At 38.6% G+C, this 27,191-nt stretch overlaps 2 protein-coding genes across 2 annotated transcripts in view; both read left to right on the top strand.

The window, feature by feature from the left end:
- Positions 1 to 27,191, top strand: part of LOC147631426 (uncharacterized) — a 192,816-nt gene that overhangs the window by 127,546 nt on the left and 38,079 nt on the right. The window lies entirely within an intron of this gene.
- On the top strand, positions 15,952 to 17,695 carry LOC147631428 (uncharacterized). The gene is made up of 4 exons (XM_086809920.1): positions 15,952 to 16,109; positions 16,263 to 17,067; positions 17,145 to 17,344; positions 17,437 to 17,695. The coding sequence occupies exons 1-4, from the start codon at positions 15,952 to 15,954 to the stop codon at positions 17,693 to 17,695; spliced, it is 1,422 nt and encodes a 473-aa protein (XP_086666046.1).

Below are 27,191 nucleotides of genomic sequence, written 5' to 3'. Positions count from 1 at the left end.
TCTTATGCATAAATTCAAAATAGATGAAAATAACTCTTTTGAACTAAAAATAGATTTCTTTATGCATCTTTCTATGCATAAATCCAATTTAGTAGGAATTACACTTTTAGAATAAAAGAATTTCTCTTATGCATCTAATTTATGCATAAAATCCAATTATGATGAAAATCACACTTTTAGTATAAAAAATATCTTTTATGCCCCCATTTATGCATAAAAATCAAATATGATAAAAGTAACACTTTTATATTAAATAATAATCTTTTATGCATACGTCTATGCATGAAAATCAAATGTGATAAAAGTAACACTTTTATATTAAAATAATAATCTTTTATGCATACCTCTATGCATGAAAATCAATGTGATAAAAGTAATAATTTTATATTAAAATAATAATCTTTTATGCATACCTCTATGCATGAAAATCAAATATGATAAAAGTAACACTTTTATAATAAAAATTTATCTTTTATGCATACTTCTATGCATTAAAATCAAATATGATAAAAGTAACACTTTTATAATAAAAATTTATCTTTCATGCATATAATCAAAATGCATCTTTTATGCATGAAAATGATACTTTAGAATATAGAAACCGTAAGGATTACTCTTTTAGGATAGTAAAAGATGAATTTTATCTCACTAATTTCTAAAAATTTCACCATAACCTCCTTTGTATGGCTGACCATTTTTCAAATTTTTAAGTCTTTAAGACATTAAAAGTGCACCAAGAGTATTGAAATTATCCTAAAGTAAATATTTTTCCATTTAATTAAGACAAACGTTATAAAAACTTGACTTTAATCATTAACCATTCACCTAGGATAGAGAATGGTTGGTTTTGCTAGAGAAGAGAGGAGAATGCCTTTTTGTAATGAGGCATAACATTTTTAGAGAAGACATAAAGCATAAAAACCATTTAAAACCATAAAAATAAGTTTAAAAAATAGAAGAATCACCAACTTACTAATGACTTTGATAGCTTTCCTTTGGCTTGATGGTTTGAGGGTTCAACTCTTGTTTGGACAAGAGTGACCACCAATCTTTGGAAGAGGAAAATGTCAAAAACTAGTGAATTATTAATAAATTCACAGTTCTTGGCTTGGGAGGAGTAGAGTAACAGTGCATAAAACACTATTGAGTTTCAGCAAAGGGGAAGGCCTCTATTTATAGGAAAAAGTGAGCTCCTAACCAAACAAACTAATTCTAGAATTTTCCAATTCAGTTTGGTCAATTTTTGACCATTTTTAGGTCAGTTGAGCTAACTTTTTACAACTAGACTTGAAGTAGGAGAGAGGAGAGATGAAATATCTCAATTTTTGAAGATTTAAAACTCAATTGTACATGTGAAGTAGGTGCCTCATTCATGAGGGGAAAATCTCCATGCAGAGGTGTCAAAAATGCATCATTACTTCTAAATATCTCTCCTTTTTAACTATTAGCCTTGTCCTTATTCAACTCTTCATCTTATGTGAGTATTTACTTCTAAATATCTCCCCTTTTTTAACTATTAGCCTTGTCCTTATTCAACTCTTCATCTTATGTGAGCATTTACTCATTTTTGGATACCCAAAATATCTCCTATTTTTTATATTACTCATAGTTTCTTACTAATAAACCTTGTACATAGTCAACTCTTCATCTTATGTGAGCATTTACTCATTTTTGGGTATCTTCTTTTACAAATTGGATTTATCTCCTCCCCACACATGGATTGATCCTATTGGCCCACATGAACCTTAATTGGACCATAATCCAAATTTTTTTGAAAATCTAGACTCTTAGGCTAAGGTCCTTTATACCCATTTCCAATTAATTCCAATTGCACATTGGAAAGTACTTTTTGAATTTCTATTTTAAGGGAATTCATTTTAATAATATGAGAAATTTTTCTATCTAAAAATATTCAAAATCTGAATATCCTCTCTCTAGAATATTTTCTGTCTCTATGTCAAAACAGGCAGAGACAATATCTTTTATATTTCTGAAGAGGGAATTGATTACAGTGGAAGATGCTGGATATCTTGAGAGGCTGGGGAGGAATCTTACACAAGAGGATAAGGGCAAGCAAGAATGAGATCTAAATTAGCCTTGGGAAAATATAAAGCTAACTAGGGACACATAATGGCTTAGATGACAATATAGACCTTATAGGCTCGCATGTGGCTCTGAAAGGGGAAATGTGGTTTCATGGTCAAAAACTCAATGTAGATTATCTCATTGACCCTCGACTAATATGTCCTCAATATGTCTCTAAACAGGGTTCCTAGCTAACCAAGTATTAGGTTAGTATATTATGTAAGGTTTAATTATATAGAAATTAGTGATAATTTATATATGTTGTTGCCCTCCTATTTGTAGTCCAAAGAAACACATTGCCTTCATAACTCATAGTACTCTAATGACACACAACCTACACATAGTACAATGGATCATATTCATTTTACAAAGCCACTATAACTAAATCATTTCAAATTAAGCTCAAATCTCTCATATTCATTAATAAAAATAAAATAAACATATTTTCTTCTTTGGTCATCATCTAATTAATTCTAAATCTCAAGTTATTAATACTCTTCCAAATCAACAAATAAGAAAATTAACAAAGCAAATATTAGTTAGAAGAATCATATCAAGCTCATAGTTTTCAAACTTTGAGAAATCATTAAAACATGCATATAATCTTTAGAAAAAATCCATAATTTCCTTCTCCAACTCTAGATATCAACCCTCCATTAAATTGACAACAATTAGGATAATTTTACAAAGCAACTAGCAATTATCTTTAAAATTTTACTTTGAGACACTAAAAAAAACTTAAAAAATAACCCTAATTCTTAGTTCAATGTTTCTTAAAATTCCTTTTATTTTTGAAATATTAATTTTCTCATTTTTAGCCAAAAATTAGAAAAATTTTAATTTTAATTTTCAAATACATTCTTTCCATAAAGTAAAGTTGTTAATATGATTGTAACATTAAAATTAACCTTACCCTAAGTTTCCATAAATTTTCCATGTGTTTTCCTATTTTTAACTAACTATTTTAAATTTCTATAATTTTTTAAAAATAGGCTAAAACTTTATAAATAAATACTAAAATTTAAATTTAACATCATATCTAATTTACCTCTATACACACATGTTCTCATATAGTATCTCCAATTTTCTCATCCCTTGTAACATTTTCTATCTAATTTTCTTAATTAACTTTCTAATTTAGCCCAATTTTAAAAAGTAAATGATAAATATCATATTAATTAGAAAACTTATCAATAATTCAGCATAGTCTTCTTTTAAAAAAAATTTCTTGGTGTTGATATCTCATGTATAATTACTTACTATATCTAGTACTTCCTTCATTAACCCATTTTTAGCCCTAGTATTAAATAATTCATTAAAAACAGGCATTCTTTTCACAACCAATATTAAAAATCAGAATTCAATGAGTCTTAATATTATCTTTGTTTTTTTTGAAAGTTTCTTCATTATTTTTTTATTAATTTCTTTATTTTTACTAATTAAATCAAAATTAGGGCACCTACTTCAAGAAATTTGCCAATAAATTGATGTGTTGATGCAATGGAGTTTTTGTCTTGATTGATCCCGGCCTCATCCAAGATTCAATCCTCTCTCCAATCAGAAAAATCTTCTAATCTTCTCATTTCTCCACTAATCACTCAATTAATTAGGGTAATTAAGCAAATAGGCATGAATATTAGCATATTTAGTGAAGGGAATTGATGGATTAGGTAAATGGAGGCATGAATGGCCAAAGATTTCTGCAAATCACTCATTTTCAGCCCTCAAGAAACATCAAGAATGCCTCCTCTTCTTTGCCATGACTCTCTTCTTGATGTAACCCCACCTTTTCTTCATGTGACATCCCATTTTTGGTTATTTTTTTAAATAATTTACACCCCTTCATATCTCTAGTCCATAATTCTCATTATTAATGCAATGTAGCACACTCAAAATAACTTTCTAATCTCACCTTGAGCTCCCTTGGCTATAGAATCATCCACATAACAACACCATTGCACCCTCGTAATGCATCATCATTTTGTCAAATTTGCTAAAAATATCGTCAAAGACGAGTAAAATTTACCTTAAAAATCCTAAAACATGGATAAATATCCATATTGATAAAAAGGCCAAAGATTTCTGCAAATCACTCATTTTCAGCCCTCAAGAAACATCAAGAATGCCTCCTCTTCTTTGCCATGACTCTCTTCTTGATGTAACCCCACCTTTTCTTATGTGACATCCCATTTTTGGTTATTTTTTTAAATAATTTACACCCCTTCATATCTTTAGTCCATAATTCTCATTATTAATGCAATCTAGCACACTCAAAATAACTTTCTAATCTTACCTTAAGCTCCCTTGGCTATAGAATCATCCAGACAACAACACCATTGCACCCTCAAATTTGCTAAAAATACCTTAAAAATCCTAAAACATGGATAAATATCCATATTGATAAAAGTACTAATTAACCTAAAAATCTATTTTTCACTAAAAATAGCTTTTTTTCCTTCAATATAATTATAGAGCTAGAACAATAGTCTCAAATAGTCCATATGAATAAGGCAAAAGTGGCTCGATATACTCTGTCAACATACCTTCAAAGATCCTAAGCAAGAATAAGACTACTACCAATCTCTAGGAAACATCTTAAAATTCATCTAATTAGCAATGTTACTTGGGTTCTAAGACCAATTATACTCTTTCTCATATAACCACTCATACTTACTCTCACTCACACATTAACACATTTTAACTATATTAGGTTATTAACAATTAAAAAATAAAACAAAGTTTGAATACACCTGATCATCAATAGGTTAAATGTTTTCTCTATCATAATCGCATTACTCCTTCGTATATTTTCTCTCTTTCCCTTTACTATCCTCCTGATAACTCCCTCTCATGCTTTCAAAGAAATTGTACTCTCATGAACACAACAACAACTCACGTAGCATTGTCCTAATCTAAGCTTCTTTTTTTCAGTATTATTATTATGATTATATTTTTTAATTTAATTTCTTTAATAAGAAGTATGGGAATGCTAAGCATGAGAAACTACCAACTAAGAGAAGAAAAAATAAGATAAAAAATTTAAAAAAAAAAGAAAAAGAAAAAAAGAAAAGCTATCACCTAAGTAAATCCTCCTCCATCATCGAAAATGCAGAGTAGAGCTCAGCAATCTCTTCTCCTAGGTGTATCAACTCATCATCTGTATAGGGAACACTACTAAGACCCTTAAGGTGTCCATCTGGTAAGGGTTTTGCATAGAGGTTGCAAGCATAAACCAAAATCCCGCCATAAATATGGTCGTAAAGTAGCCAAACTATGAAATGACATAGAGGAAGATGTGCCCAAGGTGACAATATAGGATACCTCCTAACTCTATCACACTCCTCTAAATAATGACTTAATGTAGCCCAAAATGAGCAAATGGAAGGTAACATGATCTCATAGAATGCAAGAGTCAGATCATAGATTCTTCTCGTCCTCCAAATCTTAGCATCTTTCTCACATCCAGGTAGTCGTTTGTGCTGGTAGGGTCCTCTCTAAGGAAAAAGTATACTCATCCAATCATAGTGCTGAGGAGTCACACCCACTAGGGTTTAACAAACCATGTTCCATATCACGCCTAAAGTACGTCCTACACTACCAACATGTATATGAGGCTGCACGAAGCATCCTCCTCTCATAGGCATGGTAGGAACAGATAGGGTGGAACTAAAGGAAGAATAACTTTACAAATAGTGACCCACAATAATATTCACACCTGTTAGCAAAGTAAAAACGAGAAAATGTATGAAGACCAGGTAAACAAAAGTCTCCCTGATGTAAAGGATGCATACCGTCCTCGTCCAACATAGGCATGCTCGTATCTGTCCACGTAAGATCCATCCCAAATATCTGTTTATCCCTCTATTAAGACACAAAACAAAATAAGGGAATTTAAAACAATAATTTCTATACCTTGTATATCATATACCTTTAGAAATATAATAACTATAAATTCAAACTCATGCCACATAATATTTCACTCTCAAGCCATTAACTCTAAATGGTTCATTCTCTTGTTGTAAATGTCATACACTCAAAGAACCATTATCAAACACTTCTAATACCGTAAAAGGTCCTAACCATTGAATTTTCAACTTTTCTAGAAACTTATAATATCTACTATCATAGATAAATACCAAATCACCTTCTTTGAATTCAAAGATTTTAATATTTTTATCGTGCCATGCCTTTCTACGCTTTTGCATAGCTTCTAAACTTTGTAAGGACATCATCTGCTGCTCATCTAACTTGACTAGTCAAGTAAGATGATTCTCTAAGGACTCTTTATCTCCTAATTGTGTCACTAAGGCTACTTTTAACGTAGGGATTTCTGATTTAATAGGAAAGATTGCTTTTGTCCCATACACCAATTACAAGGCGTATTTTGAGTAGTAACCTTATAAGCCATACGATAAGCCCATAATGCTTCATATAGTCACCCATCCCAATCGCGTCGATTCTTAGCTACTGTCTTGGTTAATATTGCACAGAGAATTCTATTGGTTACTTCGACTTGACCATTTGCTCATGGATAATATGGAGTGGACTCGCTATGTTTGATCTTGTAGAGCTCCGTCAACTCACAAATCACATCATTTAAGAAATGGCATCCGTAGGGTCACTCACAAGTTCCAATGGAAAACCAAAACAAGTAATTATATTCTCATAAAGGAATTTTGCAACATTGACTGCTCTATGCATCTTTAGAGGTTTTGCCTTAAACCACTTTGTCACATAGTCGGTGCATACCAAGATATATCAATTCGAATGAAATCGAGAAGGAGGGTCTATCGAACCTACAAAATCTATTCCTCACTTTTTAAAAGGACTCATGACTAATATGGGTGTTAATGGAGTTGTAAATTTCTTTGATGGTTTGCCAACTCGTTAACACTTATCAAATTTAAGGCAATAGTAATAGCAATCTTTATATAAGGTCGGCCGCCAATATCTTGGAGAACTTTATGTGCTGTTGTCTCACTTGCAAAATGCCCTCCACATGGCTTATCATGTAAAGCTTTTAAAATAATAGGAACTTCATCTTCTCTTATGCATTGTCGTAAATTCCTTCCCGTGAGAAAAATATTTATAAAGGTAACCATCAAACAAACTATATGACCTAGAATTAAACAAAATCTTATTCTTCTCACGTTTGTCTATTCTATGTGGATATTGAGTCGTACTCAAAAAACTAGTGATGTCTGCATAACCAAAGAATTTGTGTCCCTACTAAAAATAGGGTTGTGTCTGGAAAATCATCATCTATCCCTACTTCTTGATCATTTTTCAAGAGCCTAGATAAACGATCCACTAAAACATGCGATTTTCTTGCTTTATTTACCACTTGGAAATCAAATTCTTTGAAAAGAAGCATCCAACAAATAACATGACCAAATTTTTTTGGCTTGTTAAGTAAATACTTCAATGATTCATGATCCACATAGAAGGTAAATTTATTACCCGTGTTTAAATTTCTCAATAGAAAAGACCATTGAAAGACATTCTTTCTTCATTGTGGTGTAATTACACTATGCATTGCTAAAGTTTCTACTCGCATAGTAAATAGTATGGTCTACTTTACCATCGTCACATTGATACAGCACTACCTACACCTACAGTCATCCAAGCATATGTATGAGCCTTAAAATCCTTAGACCAATCAGGTGGTGCTAAGATTTGTCCTTCCCTATGAGTTTTTGTTTAAGAAGCTCAAAGGATTTTTGGCACTTTGATGATCGAATAAATGGTGTATTCTTTCTTAAATAAATGGTGTATTCTTTCTCAACAAAATGGTTAATGGATTAGCTACTGTTGCAAAGTATTGAATAAATCGTCATGAATTCACATGGCGTAAGAATCCACATAATTGTTTAAGACTTTGAGGTGGAGGTACTTCACTGATCTTATTCTCATCCATGGCAATTCCTTCCTTTGATACTACATGACCTAATAAGATATCATGTCGCACTATTCTGGATTTAACGAGATGCCCATTTCAATGCTCCTTATATAAACACTTGTTCTAACCTATCAGGCATATTTTTAGGGGGGGTACTCTGAACACTAAAGTCATCAAAAAAGATCTCCATCCATTTTCATGAAAAATCTGATAAGTTGACATAACTTGCTACATTGAAATGTAGTAGGAGCATTGCATAGCCCAAAAGGCATGAATTCATAGGTGAATGGTCTCCACTTAGTAGTAAAAGTGTTCTTAGGTTGGTCATCAAGATGAATCAATATTTGATTATAACCACTAAAACCATCTGCCATAAATGAGTATAACTCATAACTCATAACTCATAACCCACAACTTTGTCTAGAACTTGGTCAGTAAATGGCAAAGAAAATTTATATTTTCTTGTTTGATTATTCAATTTGTGATAGTCAAGGAAAATGTAAATCTTTTTACTATTTTTCTTTGGCACCACCACAATAGGTGAAACCCATTCACTATATGCCACATGATAAATAAACCTTGCATTAAGTACTTTAGTAATTTCATCTTTCACTAACTCTGCATAAACTGGGTTTGTTCTTCATTGTCATTGAGACACAAGTTTAGCATTAGATTCTAAGTCTATGAAATTTTGATAAAATTTAGGCTTAATTCCTTTTAAATCTTTATAAGACCATGCAAAAACCTTCAATGTTTTTTTAATACACTCTTTGATCATTCTAAATCTTACTTAATTAAGGCCTTGGGTGGCCAATATCTCATAATATACAACTTTTATAGTGCCTTTTCATGACACTTATTAATGTCCTCAATTGGAGAAACATACTTGTTGTAAGATTCCTCCCTCCGGCTTTTGAGGTGTGCAGGTGTAAAAACCTCCCCTTCTGATCTTATAATTATTTCTCTCTCTAAAATAAAAGAAAGATCCTGTTTTACCCTGTTTTGGCCTAGAGAGAGAAAATATCTAGAGGGAGGTAATTCAAAATTGAGATATTTTTGGATATAAAAATCCTCCTAGTGTCTAAAATGGTTTCCCTTGAAACAAATATTCAAAAAGAAATTTCCAATGTGTAATTGGAATAAATTGAAATCAGGTAAAAGGACCTTAGCCTAAGGGTCCAGATTTTCTGAAATTTTTGAATTAAGGTTCCTATGGACCAATTAGATTAATCCAAATGTAGGGAGAAGATAAATTGAAGAATAAAAGTAAATCCCTCCAAAAATGAGTAAATACTCACATAAGTTGAAGACTTGACTAAGGACAAGGTTATTAGTTAAAAAAGAAGAGATATTTAGAGAAATGATGCATTTTTGACACCCCAGTGTGGGGAAATTCCCCTCATGAAGGAGGCATCTATTTCACATGTGTGGTTGAGTTAAACTCACAAATAATAAGATATTTTCATCTCTCCTCTCTCCTGCTTCAACTAGATTCAAAAAGTAAGCTAAACTGACCTAAAAATGGTCAAAAATTAACCAAACTGATTTGGAAAATTCTAGAATCAGTTTGCTTGGTTAGAGGCTCACTTTTTCTTATAAATGAAGCCTCCCCCTTTGTAAATGGCTAATAGTGTTTTATGCACTGTTACTCTACTCCTCCCTAGAGCCAAAAACAGTGAATTTATTGATAATTCATTAGTTTTTGACCATTTCCTCTTCAAAAGAATTGGTGGCCACTCTTGTTGTAAACAAGAGTAGATCCCTCAAACCATCAAGCCAAAGGAAAGCTCACAAAAATTCATGTAAGCTATTTCTTTATCCTAGATGTGTAATCAAATTGTTAGAATTAAACTTTTCATATTGTTTCTCTTTAAAAAGTGGAATTTGATTAGTTTAGAATGTTTTAAAACATTTGGGATAATTTCTAAGTAACTTGAAAATGAAAAAAATTAAAAAATGGTCAGCCATACAAAGGATGTTACATATGGCAAAATTTTCTTAAATTTTATGAAATAAGTTTTATCATTTATTATTCAAAAAGAGTAATCCCCACCGCTTGTGTATTCTAAAAGTGTTATTTTTATTCTATACATAGAAAAATGCATATTAGAAATATTTTTATAATAAAAGTGTTATTTTCATTAGAATTAATTTCTATACATAGAAAGATGCATATTGGGAATTTTTTTTATTATAAAACTGTTACTTTCATCAAAATTGATTTTTATGCATATAGGGATGTCACCATTTAAAGCACTCTATGGACATGAATGCTTATCCCCTCTAAATTTCTTTGATCCAACATTAAGAGTTGAGGCATCCAAAAAAATGCTCGAGGAGATGAAAGAACAGACCGAGGCTATCCAAAAAGATATTAAAGCTGCTCAAGATCGGCAAAACATTACGCCGACACAAGGAGGTCTAAAAGGATCTTCAAGGAAGGATACAAAGTTCTTTTGTAGGTCTGACCTAAGCGTAGCTCTCTATCACTTAGGAAATATAAGAAGCTCAGCCCAAGATATTGTGGACCCTATACAGTTATCAAGTGTTTGGGCAAAAGTGGCTATATGCTCCAGCTCCTAGCCCATGTTAAGGTCCACAATGTATTTCATGTAAGCTTGTTAAAGCCTTATGTACCTAGTCTCGATCATATTCTTGATGATGAGCAAGTTGTAATCCCAGCTCAAAGAGTCCTTGAGTTGTAGCGTAGTAGGATCATAGATTCTAGAAAAAGGCAACTCCATAATCAAACTCTTATAGATTATCTAGTACAATGGAAAGACTACCTTGAAGAGGATGCAACTTAGGAAGATGAAGCTACACTCTTAAGAGATTACCCCGAAATCATGATCACATGAGGATATCTTGATTTCTTTAAGGGGGGAAGGATGTAACATGCCCATCTTCAATAACAATTTATGACCATTTAATAAATGAAATTATGGTCCTTTTTATAATGAAAAGTCATTTTTAATAATGAAGTTATTTCCACTTGGAATCTTAAAATTATGAGTCCAAATTTGAAATTCACGCGCGATTTTACCCTAATATAGAATTTTATAACACTCAAAACGAACACCGAAATAAGCCTCTACATAAATTTTTAGTTAAGGTACGGTAAACTTTCGACCTTAATAAATGCATGTCTGAGTGTCCAATTGACAAACGGACTCCACCCCTACGACCAAGGAAACACCCAGGATAATTTCACCGAAAAACATTTTTGTAGTTGCACCGACACACATATCGAGGTGATGCCCCAAAAAATGGATCCCTAATCCAAAAAAGACCCATATACATAACCCATATACATACTAGGGCACCCATACAAACGGGCATATACGAACCAAAAGGCCGCTCGCCCTAGCATATGGTCCTCACACTGGCCGTCACATGGACACAATTTATTCTAAGTCTTGCTCTATTTTAAGAGTACATACATCTCAAGTCTTTATCTCAACACCTATTTGAGCTAATAAACTGAAGCATATATATTGATTATACCTTCAAGTCTGTAAGAAACACAAACACATAGAGTATCCAAGGATCCAAGCCGACCACACAGTGCAAAAATACCCTTTACCAAGGCTTGTGTAAGCTTTACACTAAGGCTTATTTCCTTTGATTAAGGCTACGAGCTACAAACATAAAAAGCCTCCAAGACTTGTCTCCAAAAAAGTGACGATTGGCCTACATCAAGCAGAGGTAAAAAGGTCAAGTAGTTTGCCATTAATGGCATGTTAGGTGCCATAACATTAGTTATTCAATTTCAAAAACTTTTTAGTTTTTTTATTTATTTTAGAGAGAGAGAGAGAGAGAGAGAGAGAGAGAGAGAGAGAACCATGCATTTTACCATGCAAACACATGTGGATTTCTCTTAGGCTGAATGAAGAGAGAGAGAGAGAGAGAGAGAGAGAGAGAGAGAGAGAGAGAGAGAGAGAGAGAGAGAGACAACCATGCATTTTACCATGCAAACACATGTGGATTTCTCTTAGGCTGAATGAAAACCAATGTTAAGGGTGGAGACTAAGCCTTAAATCACTAGACTAATCCATGCAAGATTAGTTCTTTGTATTTTGCAACAAAGATCCTTTACAACAAGCTCTCACTAAGGTGTTCACCTTCATCCAATTGGACAAGGCATGTAACTTTTCATTGATAATATGACAACCACATTCAAATTTAGACTTTTACTTGAGAAAGCATTTGGGAAGACAAAATCTACATGTAAATGCATACATCCATGGGATTAACTTGGATGGGTATATAGCAAAGCTAAACAACAACATTACCCTTATGTAATCCTTACAAGACATAGGTTTGGATGTTGGGGTAGATATTTGTATATCCTTCTTCATCTCTAAGAGATAATCACCTTTCTATTTTACAGGTATCTATTCACCTTTTTGTTAGTTATGGGTATCTATACTAATTGGGGGCTAACGCCCCCAATTAATTAATCTTTCCTAAGGTCAATTAAGGGTCTCCTAAACACAATCCTTGCATGCATGCAGGCATGGCTCCTCCCTCTTCCTCCTCCTCCTCCTCCTCATGCTCCTCCTTGTGGTCCTCCTCCTATCGTTCCTTGTTGCTCTACCTCTCTGATCGCTTCCTTTGTTCCCTTTTCCTCCCCTCTTCTTCCTCTCTGCCATGCAAAACGATATAGAAGAGAGCTCTCCTTCCTCCCCCCAATACTCCTCCTTCTAGCTATTTAACAACTCTAGCTTCTAACAGTCATAATAGTCTTCCATCCATGCCCTACACTAGCAATCCAAGAGAGAGAGAGAGAGAGAGAGAGAGAGAGAGAGAGATCATGGTGAGTTCATTGAGGAGGACGACAGAGAGACAAAGAGGTAGATTATTGCAACAAAACACAAGAGAGAGCACGGTTGTGAAGTGATGTGCTAGAGAGAGAGGGGCAATGATGTGTTGTCTATTCACACACTTCTTTATATAGAAAAGATCTCTCAAGATATCCTCCAAATTTTTCAATAAGGTTCATCATTCTCTAAGGTTTATACATCAAATTTGAAGTTATTAATGGAAACAAGCAGCTTATTCCATGATGTTGGTGGCCTATTCACGTTTTTGTTTGGTGTGCATTTTTTAGCATGTGGAGGACCACCAATTTACAAAAGTTGAAGTGTCCAACAAATGATAACCAAATATAATTTACAAATAGCAACCTCAATTTTAGAAAATGTACGCTTTTTTGAAGGAAGAGGAAGGAATACCAACCCAAAGAAATCAGGTACTATGAGTATGAGAGCTTGTATATTTATATGTATAACCAAAATTAGATTTACAATGACAAGCAAGGGGGCAGACGCACACATAAAAGAGCAGTTCAAGATAAACATGATGTTCGTTTTTACATCCAAAGCCACACCACAAACTGTTAACCTAGACAAAACAAGCATCTTCTCTTAAAAGGCCGATAAATTTGTGCAAGCAGTAGGTGACAAAGGGACATAGTCTTCGCCATTGATGATTGCTTGCTTGAACCTAGCTATTTTCTATTGAACTAAGAAGTATGCATTGCTGAAGTCTTCTTCTTCATTATGCTCCTCAACATTAACCACAATTGGATTTTGAGAGGACTGGTTCTTTCTTCATGTTCTTCATTTTGTGACGATTATTTGTCGGATTATCATCTTCTCTATTGTTTCCATAGAAGTATCTTCTTCCTAGTGTGTCCATGTAGAAGATTATTTCTACATCAATACATTGTGTTAAGTGTGGAATTTTCATAACCTTCCAAATGGTTGAAGCTCTTTTGCTGTCCATGCCATTTCCTGTTCTAGGTATCATCCATGATGTAGCCGGATAGTACCTCCCAACTTGCATCATTCAAAGGAGAGTATTTCAAGTGTTGCACCCAATGAAAACATAGGCACGTTCGAATAGATTGAGCGGTGATAGGCATACCTTGTTCTTGAGATCGCCTCGACCATATAGAGCATACAACTACCGGCCACAACTTCACGTGAAACATTGTGGTAGAAGAACTTGAAATGATTTTTATGTAGATAGTTCATGCACAGTACCCTAGCATGCCTTCAAAAGTGTGCATGCACACTTGTTGCAATCCTCTACACATAACTAATCCTCCTTATGGTTTAAAGAAATCACATTGTATGTATCTTTTAATGAGTTTACCAAAACTTATCAAAGATGGTGCCATCATTGAAACCACCATTTGGAAGTGAAGGTGGTTGAGTGTTCCGCCTTTCTCCAGTGCGAACATTCCTTTGAGGCACTCCATGTGTACAAACTCTTCAAGTGGCTCCCAATTTAAGACGTCAATGTCACCATTCTCAATGCCTATCCCAATTAAGGCCTCAATAAGTTTGGTTTTTTTTGGCAAGAGAGAATTTGGGGGCAATAGCTCAAAGAGGGTTCATATCGTTATTTACTAGCTTTTGCATTCAAAGTTTTAGAAGACCCTGAAGAAGAACTTAGATATATGAGAATACTCTGTGAAACAAAAGGATGAAAGGACCAGACGTGCAAGATATAAAAGTAAATCAACATAGTGCTCATGAAATGGATGCATGAGTGTATGTATAATGGTGAAGTAATCCAGTACAAGAAGCCCTCATGTGAGGTGACTCTAAGTAGTAGATCGGTGTGAAATGGATGAATGAGTGTATGTATAATGGTGAAGTAATCCAGTACAAGAAGCCCTCATGTGAGGTGACTCTAAGTAGTAGATTGGTGTGGAAGCAAAGACAAACTCGAAGCAAGAGGCTTAGTCGGTGAGCTGGAGGCTCACGTTGAGGACGACAGTGGCACTTCGAGTGTGTAGAGATGGAAGATGATCTGCGTAGGTCAGTCGGGCTGCTATTGTGTGCAGGAGGTAGAGCCGACAACTGCTACAGTGGTAGGTTGACGAAGATGTGTTGATCACCGGGCTGCTGCTGTGGAGTTGCGCAGGTTGATATCGCCGATAATGAACTGGTGTTGGTGCAGGTAGTAGAGCGACAACTGGTTAGGGTTGTTGAAGAAGCGCTGCTGGTGCTGTAGTACGCTGCTGTGAGTATTGGTTGATGATCACGATGGATGGTGTTTACATTTCGGGGTGGTTGCCAGCGTGGAGTTTTTGGCCAGCTTATGTGGCAAAAACCAACGTGGCCACGCTGGCACCTACCACGCTGGCACCCACCCCGAAATCGCATTGAATGCGGCCTCAGTAGCAGCAGCGTCTTGACGGCCACCGACGGCCACCGACGTCCTCTTCGTCCCCCTCCCAGGTCATTCGACTACAGTAGCAGCAGCGTCTTGACGGCCTCAGTAGCAGCAGCGTCTTGACGGCCACCGACGTCCTCTTCGTCCCCCTCCCAGGTCATTCGACTTCCTAATCTGTTAACCCTACAATCATACAAATTATTGCAAAGGTTGTAATTTTAGGAAGGTCCAGGCAGAAAACCATGTACAATTAAGCTTAATTATACATGTCTTCTAAGCAATTTTAGGCACGCTTACGCGGATATCATGTATAATCAAGCTTAATTATACATGATTCCTGCCTAAGCCTACCTAAAAGTACAACCTTGCTTAATCGTGTCGAAAGAATTAAGCTCAATCAAAATGAAATTATTGATGTTTAGTGAGTCGAAGAAAGTGATTTTTTCCCACCCTTTATCGAAAGTATTAATTAATGGACTTTAGTAAATTTACTCACAACTATAGAAATTAAGACTGCGAAGGTCGGCCAGGTTTAAGGTATTTACTTTTACAGCTGCTTCCGTCTTTGCGTGACATTCTTCCTCTGCTTGACTACAGCAGGTTCTCATTCCAGGAACTGCATGAAGCAACAGATTCTCACGATGGTCGTAGCTGCTTATTGGGCCTCCGGCAGCCGCCCATAATGCGATTGAGGTAGACTTGGGCACTGGTGGATGCGGCACTAGCTGGTTTATTTTAGCTCATTTAGCAACAATCGATGGGCACCCCTGTTCCCACGCATGGTCTTTTTGATGTTTCCGGAATACAATGGAGACTGGTACACAATGAAAGGTCGAAGTACAAAGTGCAAAGGGAAGCTCGTATTCCATGGGCTCAATGTTGGCGAGTTTGTGAACAGAGAAGCACAAAATCTTGACTTCCCTACAACGTTTACGAGGTACTCCCACCTCATCGCACACCAGGCTCGCTAATACGGCCATTCAAGGATTCATGGCTTGAGAGCACCATGTAAGTGTTTATTTTCCATTACCTTATTTAAATGATTAGCATGCAAGGCTTTAGACTTATACCCAATTATCATTGCCAATAGATATTGGTGTGCTTTTGGGACACGTTGTGCTTCCAAACGTGTATGCCATGTGCATGAACAATCGGGTGGAAAAGATGTAGAGTGCAAGAGTAATGTGCATGAAAATGAGCTTGACGATGGGGAGTTACATGGTTTTCCTACCATCAATGAAGACAGCGTAAAAGCCTCTACTAAGTTAAATGCCAATTTGATCAAGAAAGGGACTAAGCCAAGGCGGCCACCCAAGGCAGCAGGACAGCGCATTCGAGGGTGTCAATGCCATTTCATGGTGAATCGTCTATACTTGGATCCTAGCATCGCAGTTATATCTTATATTAATCCCTTTCACACAAATAAAGAAGATATCATCTGCCATGGGGAGCCTTGTAAGAATGAGGGAAACACCCTTCTTCTCCTCTCTCCATGGATTTCATTGGAAAAAAAAGTTTGGGTTTCTAACTTGTTCAAGGGCTTTACTCCACAACAAGTTTTCGATGCACACATTCAAAGTTTGCATATACGACAAAGCAAAGAGCCCAAATGTCCAATGGTGAGGGATGACTACTTATTGCTCCAAGATATACTCAATATTGAAAGGAAACATGCTATGGAGACATATCAACTACATGATGATGATGCAGAGAGTACAAGGCGATGGTGTACACAAAATGCGGATATGATATTTGTTTACCAGGAGCAAAATCTTCAAGTACAGAAGGAATTCTTTTTAGGGATCCAAACCCCATGGCAAAGAGAGATTTGTGACAAGTTCGGAAATGGAAATTTGTTGGCTATGGACTCCACATTTGGAACGAACAAGTACAAGGTATGCTTCAATTCTTGTCTGTTTTTTGCCATGTTCAAGTCAAGGTACTTGTACTTACTATACCTAAAATGATGTAGTTCCATTTGTATACAATTCTCGTATTTGACACACATCGCAATGGCATCCCAATTGCGTGGGTTCTTGCCTCAAGTGCCACCTTTGAGGCTGTGCGATATTGGTTGACAAAGTTTCGAGATCGCATGCTTGATCACCATAAATCGTGGCAGCCAAATGCTTTCATGGTGGATGATGCGGAGAGAGAAATTGATGCACTAAGGTAATTTTCCTAACATAATGCATGGTGCTTGGACAATGCTTTATGACCATTGCTTGGATTTGTACCCTCAATACTTGGATTTGTACTCGCAGGGTCGTTTTCAATTTGCCGGTGTACTTGTGCTTATGGCATGTACGTAGGTGTTGGCTAAAACACCTCATTCGAAAGGTGAAAGATTGGCCAACACGTGCGGCCATGTTTCGGATGCTTGGTAACATCATGAATATGCGGGGAGGGTCCTCGTCTTCATATGAGCTCACCAAGGATGAAGCTAGGGAAATGATATGCAAGTTCAAGGAAGATTTTCAAAGTGAGAAGGAGTTCCTCCACTACTTTGAAATGCAGTGGTAGCCTAAAATAGGTGACTATGAGCTATTTTTCTTGCTTCAATGTGTTCCCAATGTGTTATGTTCTCTTATGGTCATATATGCTTACAAGTCTTCATTATGTTAGACATGTGGGTGCGTGCGACAAGGACATTGCCACATTCCAATCAAGACACGAATGGTGCAATCGAGGCGTACCATGGAGTTTTGAAGTACAGATTTCTAGGATCTTCTAAGAAAATGGTGGGGCGTCGAGTGGATTGGCTTCTTTACAAGCTAACCACAGCTTGTGTACCTCATTATTGGTACATACAAGTTGTGAAGGAAGGTGGATTTAAGAGAAACAATGCCATTGAGAAGGTAGTGGAGAGCTCGCGTGAACGAGCTCTCAAAATTCCAGATGATTATGTGTCATTCATTGGTAGCAACATGAAGGCAGATGCTTATGTCCGAAGCCTCTCCAATCCAAACCAAGTGTACACTGTCTACAACTCAGATTGTCAATGGGCATGTTGTACATGCCATTGGTCCGAGCTTGGCAACATATGCAAGCATCAAATCAAGGTGATGCTCATGGCCGGTGTTCAGGAGCAAGGTATGGTGTCACATTGTGTGAGCATGTATGAAGATAGTGCCTTGGAGATGGTCCCGAGGAGACTACTTGAGATTAAGCCTGATGACCTCAACATCGGAGTGCCACTTGAGGATGATGCGAGCTTGGAGGAAGGGCACAATTGTGAGGCTGCATCTTCAAAGTCTACAAAGAGGTCAAGCTTGAATCATTTACATGACACTTTCCAACAACTTGTGGATTTTGTGCAGGATGATGCCGAGCTTATTCATGAGGCTACCACTAGCATGAAGAAGACACTTGGGCAACTACATACATTGAAAGCACAAAGAGAGGAGGGCATTGAGCTTGCAAAGTCTTTTGTACGAACTAGAGATGGCTTTGGGAATAGCTTGAAGAGAGCAAAGTCTTTCATTGAGAAAGGGATCAACAGGAAGAAGCGCAAAACAATGGATGGCAATCAAGTTGGCACCTCCTTCATTGCTACAGTTAAGGGTAGACGCCCCTCCATGCAAGCCAAATTGGATGCACGTGCAGTTAAAGAGTCGATGCAAGCAACAATCGAGCTGGAGGGCAATGACGCCCAGATTACATGATGGCATCTATATGTATGAATGTATAACCATTGTATCATGAAGCCCATATTACATGAAGGTGGATTTTCAAATCTATATAAGCTCTCTATTGTGATTTACAAATTGTTGTTCTAAGGTTTGGTAACGTACAATGTACGCTCTCTCTATCTCCCTTGTCTACATTCTGAAAATTGAAAACTGATCTGAACCATAAAAATCCTTTTTATAAAAGCCACACTATAACCGTTGCTAACCCCTCTTTTTGTTGTAGTGTATTTGTTAGGATTGATTGAATTTAACAATTAATTGGCTAACTAACGTTGCGTTTGTGAGATACAGACAAAGAGGAGTGTTATCGAAGGCATGCATACACGTGAATTAAAGTTGGCATTGTATAATAAGAAACATGTGCACATTAAAGAATAATTATTTTACCTTGCTCTATAGTAGACTTTAATTTTTTAATATTACCTTACAAGGCTAACTTTCAAGCCTAAAAAAAGTTGTAGTTATCTTCATTTTTGGAAAGCAAGAGTCATACTTGAACTTGTAAAAGATAAGGCATGCAACCTCATATTTATGCATGAAAAATAGGACCACATGCAAGCCACTTCTTTGTAAAAACAACTGTATGGTGGCCTTAAGTGGCTTGGCTTCATTAATAGATAAATACCAATGCATGGTAGAAGGCCACATGAGAGAAGATTGTATCCATTCTTATGTGTTGTATTATTTTATTTTATCTCTTTACTCTAGTTTACGTAGATTTAGGTTTTTTGTAGACAATTGAAGATGCTTCCTACCTTGTGAATAAGAACTAATACAAGAATATGGCTAGTAGTCTTAAATTCTCATATACTATTAAGCTAGACATCCATTTTGCTATTTGTACTTTGGGAAAGCCCCACGAAAGGTTGTATGTGAGTGATTGTTAAGGTGGTATGCATTATTGTTTGGAAATTAAGGTCTAGGAAAGACAACATAAGGTCTTGACGTCGGTGGCCGTCAAGACGCTGCTGCTACTGAGGCCGTCAAGACGCTGCTGCTACTGTAGTCGAATGACCTGGGAGGGGGATGAAGAGGACGTCGGTGGCCGTCGGTGGCCGTCAAGACGCTGCTGCTACTGAGGCCGCATTCAATGCGATTTCGGGGTGGGTGCCAGCGTGGTAGGTGCCAGCGTGGCCACGCTGGTTTTTGCCACATAAGCTGGCCAAAAACTCCACGCTGGCAACCACCCCGAAATCTAACTATAGCCCCCGGATAAGTAGTTATCCGGGCTACTGCTATAGAAGGATGCGCAGGAGGTATAGCCTAATGATGTGATACGTGTTGGTGTGGTCAGCAAGCCCCAACCGACCAGCAAAAGGAAAGGTTGTTTTAGACAATATACTGGTCACGCACCCCCTCTCACCCCAAAAGGGGACCATGAGAGAAGATGGTAATTGGGTGAAGAGGAACATGATGAAGTATTTAGGTAAGGTTGGTTGTTGCAGCGGCGGGTGTAGTAGAGGCTTTTTAGTTTAGCTCTTCGGCTTTAGTAGAGGCTTTTTAGTTTAGGTTGTACTGGATCAATGCCACAATGCAAGGGTTTTCACATGCATGAATGCCCATATGGGTTTTCATTCGCACATGCGCCCAAAACACAAAAAACTGAATGCGATGCAAAGGGAATACAAGGTTTTCACATGAGCAGTGTCCTTAAGGGGTTTTCACTAACTTATCGCCCTTTTACAACAATGATAAATAATTCAAATGGTGAGGATGGTCCCCCCCTCAAGATGCCGAGGGTGATGGTGGAGGACCCTGATGTCGATCCACTCAATAAGATGCTCGAGGATAGGCCAATTGATAAAAATTGTAAGGATGTTGGCATGGTTGTCCGCCGTAGGAATGTACTGGACCCTGATAGTACCAAGCTCAACTTGTTCCGTGGTAAAGTGAAAATGAACACCAACATGCTTGGTACGGTTAGAAAAAATTGGATTTTTGATAAGGGAAATCGCACTCTAACTGGTCGACGTAGCTAGTAGTAGCGTTTGTCCATGGGAACGTGCATCTCTTGAAGAAGTTGGCAGAGACACATAGCCTTAGCGGTGGCGTCATAAAGGGCTCAATAATCCTTTGTAAGTTTGATGGTTGGATCTAATGGGGTCTCCACAAGGATAGCACCATCAGGAAAATAGGAAGTAATGAGTTGAAGATAATACTTTTGTTGTGACACAAAAATACCATTAGGTTGTTGGACCACCTCCATGCCAAGGAAATACGAGAGAAGACCAAGATTAGTCATCTCAAACGTTCGTCTCAGCTGTGCCATGATATCAGCCACTTTGGCTTGATTTGAACCATAGATGATAAGATCATCGACATACAACACTAGGTAGCACACCATCCCTTGATTTGTGTGGATATAGATATTAGGATCACAATGGGATGGTTGAAAACCTTGGTTGCATAGAAATTTATGGATGCAAGGATACCATGCTTGAGGGGCTAGCTCAAGCCCATAAAGAGCTTTATGCAGGTGGAAGACTTTGTTCTCATGCCTGGGGAGCGGGAAGCCCGAAGGTTGTCAACATAGACGTCCTCCTCAAGAATGCCATTTAGGAAGGCACTCTTAACATCCATCTAGTAGACTGACCATTTGGGATGTGCGGTTAGATTGAGTAAGAGACGGATGCTCATCATTCAAGCTGTGCGAAGGTCTCGTCGAAGTCAATGCCTTCTTTTTGGCAAAAACCTTGCACTACAAGCTGGGCCTTGTACTTGCCTAAGGTACCATCGGTTTAAATTTGGTGCAGAAAATCCATTTGGTTCTAATGATCTTTTTATGAGTGATGAGGGCGATCCGTAAGGGACCACATGCCATTATGATCAATGCTTTCAAGTTCTTGTTCCATCTATTTGATTGCCTCTTTCCACGATGTTGGCTCACATGCACTACATAGTCTGCAGAAAAAACAGAGGCCAATAAGGCACGAGGATTGAACCTAGTGGACCAACGACCATCCAAGGGGGTATCCCTAGGAAGCATGCTTGAATCTCTCATGGTTTGTTGGTACTAGTGGGGTAAAGAGTCCCTAGGTGGCTATCAAGAGGAGGAAGGCTCCTCAAGTGGTAGAGTAATAGTCAATTGATTGGGTTCATGAGGCACAATCGGAGATTCTTGTTTGGGTGGTATGGACAGTAGAAGGCGAAGTAAGTCCCGCAGACTTTGTTCAATCTTGGATCAAAGACTTTATAGGCCTTTGATTCAGAAGAGTAGCCCACAAAAATGAGCAACTCACTCCTTGGCTCAAGCTTTCCCCTTGTATCATTCGAAGTTTATGTGTAAGCATGACACCCAAAGACACAGAGATGGGAAACAGTCGGTTTCTCGCCTTAAAATGCCTCAATTGGGGTCCTATGAGGGACAACGACCATAGGGCAACGGTTAGAAGGTACACTGTAGTGTTAACCGCTTCTGACCAAAGGCATTAAAGGTAGCTATGCTGCTGCAAAGAGCATAGAGCATGCCATATCCAAAATGGTACGGTTCTTACGCTTGACCACTCCACTATGTGAGGGGGAGTTGGTGGAGGTGAGCTGGCGTTGAATGCCCTACTCTTGCAAGAACTTGACAAACTAATGGGAGATAAACTCACCACCATAGTCATGCAAGCAATCCCAATTGAGATGCCCATTTGGTTATTGACGAACCAAAACCATGTGGTAAAGTATTGGAAAGCATCTAATTTATGCTTCAGGAAATACACCCACATGTACCTCAAATAGTCATCTACAATGTAGTAGAATGACCCGTTCAAGGAGGGGGTTGGGCATTGCCCACTCAAGATGACGCGAATCAACTTGAGGATATCCTGAGCATGATTGAGTAGCATGCTGTGGGAATGGTGTACGATGATAATAACCCAATTGACATGGCTGGCAGGCATCCATGGTCAGTTTGAGGTGGGGTATGCCTTCAACCAACTGGTCCCTAGACAACTCATAGAGCGTGTCATAGGGAAGGTGACCATAGTGATAGTGACATAGTTGTTCAGTGTTCGAAAGAGATTTGGTCACATAGGCACGAACCCGGTGAAACTCAGAACCCTTGAAAGATGGCTCAGATAGGAAGCTAGACATCCAGTATAAGCCATCCTTCTGTGCTAGACCTCGGGCAACAACGAGACTGGTAGTCTCATCAATCACCTCGATAACTCGCATGTTGAAGTACACTCCACGATCGAGTTGGGTCAATCGGGATATAGAAAGTAAGTTGAGGCTCAAGTTAGGAACTAGGTAGACATTGTCCAAGGTTGCCTACTGAGTTGGGGCCTGTGGTAAGTAAAACGGTGCCAACAGATTTGATGGTGGGCATCAAGGTATTGTTGCCACATCGAACTTCACCCTTAGTAGGACACTAAGAGATGAAAATGTCGACATTGCGTGCCATATGGTTGTGTAGCTCCAGTGTCGACTATCCAAGTAACTGAATGGCACAGGGAAGAGTTGGGTGGACTTCGAGGATTGACACAAATTGATCGTCAAGTAACTGATAGATCTGAGTGCAGAAGCTTCCATATGCTGACTGCCTCTTCTAACCCGATGTTTCTTCTTCCTTTCGGAAGAGTGGCTAGAGAGTTAACTTAGATGTGGCTTAAGCGACATTGGCTAAGGGGCTGGGATGTCGTGTAAGAGAAGACCAATCAGATATCCCTTATGGGGTGGCAAACGATACTGACTGGGTGGTAGACCTTGTGCGACCTAATGAGTGGTTTGCCACTGAGAATATCAAGGCCAATTTGTACCAGTGCCTTGTTTGCTGGTTCCCTGGTGGGGGACCCTACAGAGTAGATGTTAGAGTATTATCTGCTTTGGACTGCCAAGTTGGGGCATTGCTGCCACCTTGGTTGTTTCGGTGATTCGAGTTGTTGATGTAGGTATTTTTGGACATAGAGACATGGAGGGAAGGAGATGGTGGGGTCCAACATAAATGGTGTACCCATATCCGGAGTGTAAAGGGCTATGTGGTACTCCAAAATAATCTCTAATACCCAACACATGTGTAGGACCTAGCGAGGGTACTCCATAAGATGGGAAATAAGGTTGGCCACTCACGCAAGTGGAATACGTGCATGAGGCACAAATCTTTGAGTAGGCATATAAGCTTGTACTGGTGTAGTGCTTGTGATGGGTTGGTAAACTACCCAATACCCTAGAATGCTGGGTGGTGACACAATGCCGGTAGGCATAGTTTCAAGAGATCTCTGTGCTGGGTAAAACCCATACGCAGGTCCTTGTGGAGGTGTGGCCGTAATGGCTGTATGCCAATGCCAACAGGAAGAAACATGTTGGGTGGGAGGGTTTTGTGCTTAAGTATTCCAAAACACATAAGGAGTAGGAATAGAAGGTGAACTAGAAGAGAAAACAATGTTACCTACTTGCACAAGTAGTCTGGGAGCGTACTCTACTCCTAGACCCTCCTCTATTCAAGTTCACATTACTCTAGGGATCGAGGGTGGTAGTTGGTACCATATGCTGAACCTGTGCTGCAGAAGTGTGGCACCCAGGTAGTATTAGGAACATAAGCACTCAAAGGTACATACGAACGTCATGCAGTCTCACAGCTGAGTCGATGACAATGGATCTTTGGATGACCATGGTGGTAACCTCATGCGGTCTCCAGCTAAGGCGATGACAATGGATCTCTGGATGACCATGGTGGTACCTATCCTCCCTAAGAGAAAGAACCAAACTGAAGTTAAGGCTGTCAGCTAGACTGCGTAGCACGACCCTCCATACGAGGCTAGATACTAGGGTCTAGTACTAGCACAATGGCTATAGGCATGTATCCCCCTCTAGAAGCGAAGTCAGATAAGCTTGGGGAGGAAGGTCGAGATGCCAAAGGTGTGGAGGCTGAGTAGGTGTAAATAGGTTGGTTGTCTCTCAATGTAAGACTTTGAATGGGGCTCTCCAATGAGTAAGAAGTCCCATCCTCCGTGTGGTCCAGATCTAAGTAAGGAGAATCAACATCAGGTGACAAGGGTTGGTCCTCCGGAATCATGGGTAGATGATCCATGCTGTGTGCTCTCGCGGTCTTCAATCCTTTTGCTCACAATAGCTTGATACCATGTGAGGGCAAAAGGATGAAAGGACCAAATGTGCTAGAGATCATAGCAAATCAACACATCATGAAATGGATGGATGAATGTATGTATAACGGTGAAGTAATCAGTACAAGAGGGTCTCATGTGAGGTGACTCTGAGTAGTAGACCGGCCGAGGAAGCAAAGATGAAGTCAAAGCAGGAGGATCGGTAGGTGGAACGGAAACTCGCGTTGTAGAGATCGAAGATCATCTGCGTAGGTCAGCGAGGAGGTAGAGCCTGGTAGGTTGATGAAGATGCATTGATCACCGGGCTGCTGCTGTGGAGTGTTGCGCAGGTTGATAATGAACTAGTGTTGGTGCGTTGATATTCAGCCGGCAAACTGTAGAGGTGTGTTGCGTAGGTAGTAGAGCGACGCCTGGTTGGTGTTGTTGAAGAAGCCCTGCTGGAGCTGCAGTACGCTGCTGTGAGTATTGGTTGATGATCACGATGGATGCTGGCTACTGCTATAGACGGATGCGCAGGAGGTATAGCGCAATGTTGGTTGATGATGATGTGTGATACGTGTTGAAAGGTATTTTTAGATAATATAATGCGCTAGTGCTCACACACATAATGTTGCTGTTCAACACTTAAAAGGATGGAAATTCGAGTGATTAGTAAGAAGGCACTACATTGATCATGGTGGAAAGGTTCGTACTGTACATACAATGCATGGTCATGGTTGATGTAGATTGGAAATAAGAATTACCGTTTATAAGAGAAAGGTAGGAAATGCAAGGGAAGAAAAAAAGCACCTATATATGTTCACAACGGGGCATAGCGCCTTGTGTTTATTTGCCTTTTTATTATGGATGAAAAGTATGCTTGCAATTCATACACATAGAAAGCAAGAACTTCAGTTAAAAAGAAACATAACCTTGCGATCTTGCCCTCCTTTTGATGGCCAAAACATTACGAACGCATGCATGTAGGGCCTTTTGGAGGTGTCACCATCCTTATCGGCATAGAATTGGCAGCTTCATTTATGGGAAGAGTACTGGCAGTCTGTTTTGGTTCATGACAAAAAAGGGAAGTGGATACATGAGGTGGCACAGAGTTCATGATATTGCGGAGAGCAAACCTTTTAGGTACCATGCTCATAACCACATCAAGAATGAGCAAATGCTGATATTTATAAAGGATCCCCCAGTTTTGAGCGTTGAAAAAAAAGCAACACATAGGCCCACATGGCCGACGGTGCATGCACGTGACGTGCATACCATGAAATCACGATGTGCCATGCATGTAGAAGCCTTGTGCCTGCGAGAAGCCACTAATAGCACGAAAAAGTCAAGAAGAAAGAAACCATGATTCGGAGCCCATACCAGTGCTGCATGGAGAACAACAGATAGACAATTGTAGAACGTGCATGTTTACCAAAAGCTACCGAAACTAGAAAACACACGAGCAATATCCATACCCTTGGAACCAGGAGCGGATCAGGAAGCCCCTAACATATTGAAGAAGCATTGTAGGTGCACACCTCCTGGAAAAATCCGATATAGCTAGTCGCCATATGGAGGCGTTGTGAAGGGCTAGGTGTTGATCAAGTATGCGTGCCACGTTGCTCCACATCACATGCCAACGCCCGATGGCAAAGGCTCCTAGGTGATCAGTTCATGAGAAGCCAACATCACCACGAAAAACTAGGCAAGAACATAGTAGAGCAGGACGGGGAGGCCATCTCCTTGAAAAGCGGGTGCCATTCGAAAGCGCAGAACAAATCGGGAAACAACGACGATAAGCATCACAAAGCATCACAAAAAACTTAGAGAAAAGCAATCAGAAGCATTTGGAGGCACCGACGAGCACATGGACCACCATTGACCAGCAAAACGACAGCATCTGTAGGAGCACCATTGACTAGCAATGAGAAGCATCTGCACACGCGCCTCCAAGAACAGTGATGATGGGCAAAAAATAGCGACATGCAAAAGGCCACGTGGAATGGAGTTCGACCTTACTGAAGCTCCACACCAACTTAAATTAATTAATAAATCCACAACAACATTTTGGTGCCTCATTCATTAAATTAGCAATGAACACTAACGCACGAAACACATATCACACGAGTAACATCGAGCACTTGTTCTAGTCGTTAAAGGGGGTGGCTTGTAACCTGGAGATACTAGGTTTGATCCCCGGCTAGACACCCAATTGTTACTTGCCCTCACTTTGTAGAGGATATGTGGGGTCCTCTCGAAGTATGTTGCTCCATTCTAGTAGTTGCCAAAATTTTAAAA

The sequence above is a fragment of the Cibotium barometz genome, chromosome 15 (genome assembly GCF_041138505.1).
Source record: "Cibotium barometz isolate CiBa-2024 chromosome 15, ASM4113850v1, whole genome shotgun sequence".
NCBI classification, from domain to species: Eukaryota; Viridiplantae; Streptophyta; class Polypodiopsida; order Cyatheales; family Cibotiaceae; genus Cibotium; species Cibotium barometz.
Note: the sequence above shows the minus strand (reverse complement) of the source record. Positions and strands in the feature narration are given on the sequence as shown.

Bases quoted from the DNA above. Each gene is read 5' to 3' on its own strand.
- LOC147631428 (XM_086809920.1), top strand. From the start codon at position 15,952: ATGGTCTTTTTGATGTTTCCGGAATACAATGGAGACTGGTACACAATG. The intron at 16,110-16,262 runs GTACTCCCACCT...CATTGCCAATAG, and splicing joins TTCCCTACAACGTTTACGAG to ATATTGGTGTGCTTTTGGGA. The intron at 17,068-17,144 runs GTATGCTTCAAT...AAAATGATGTAG, and splicing joins TTGGAACGAACAAGTACAAG to TTCCATTTGTATACAATTCT.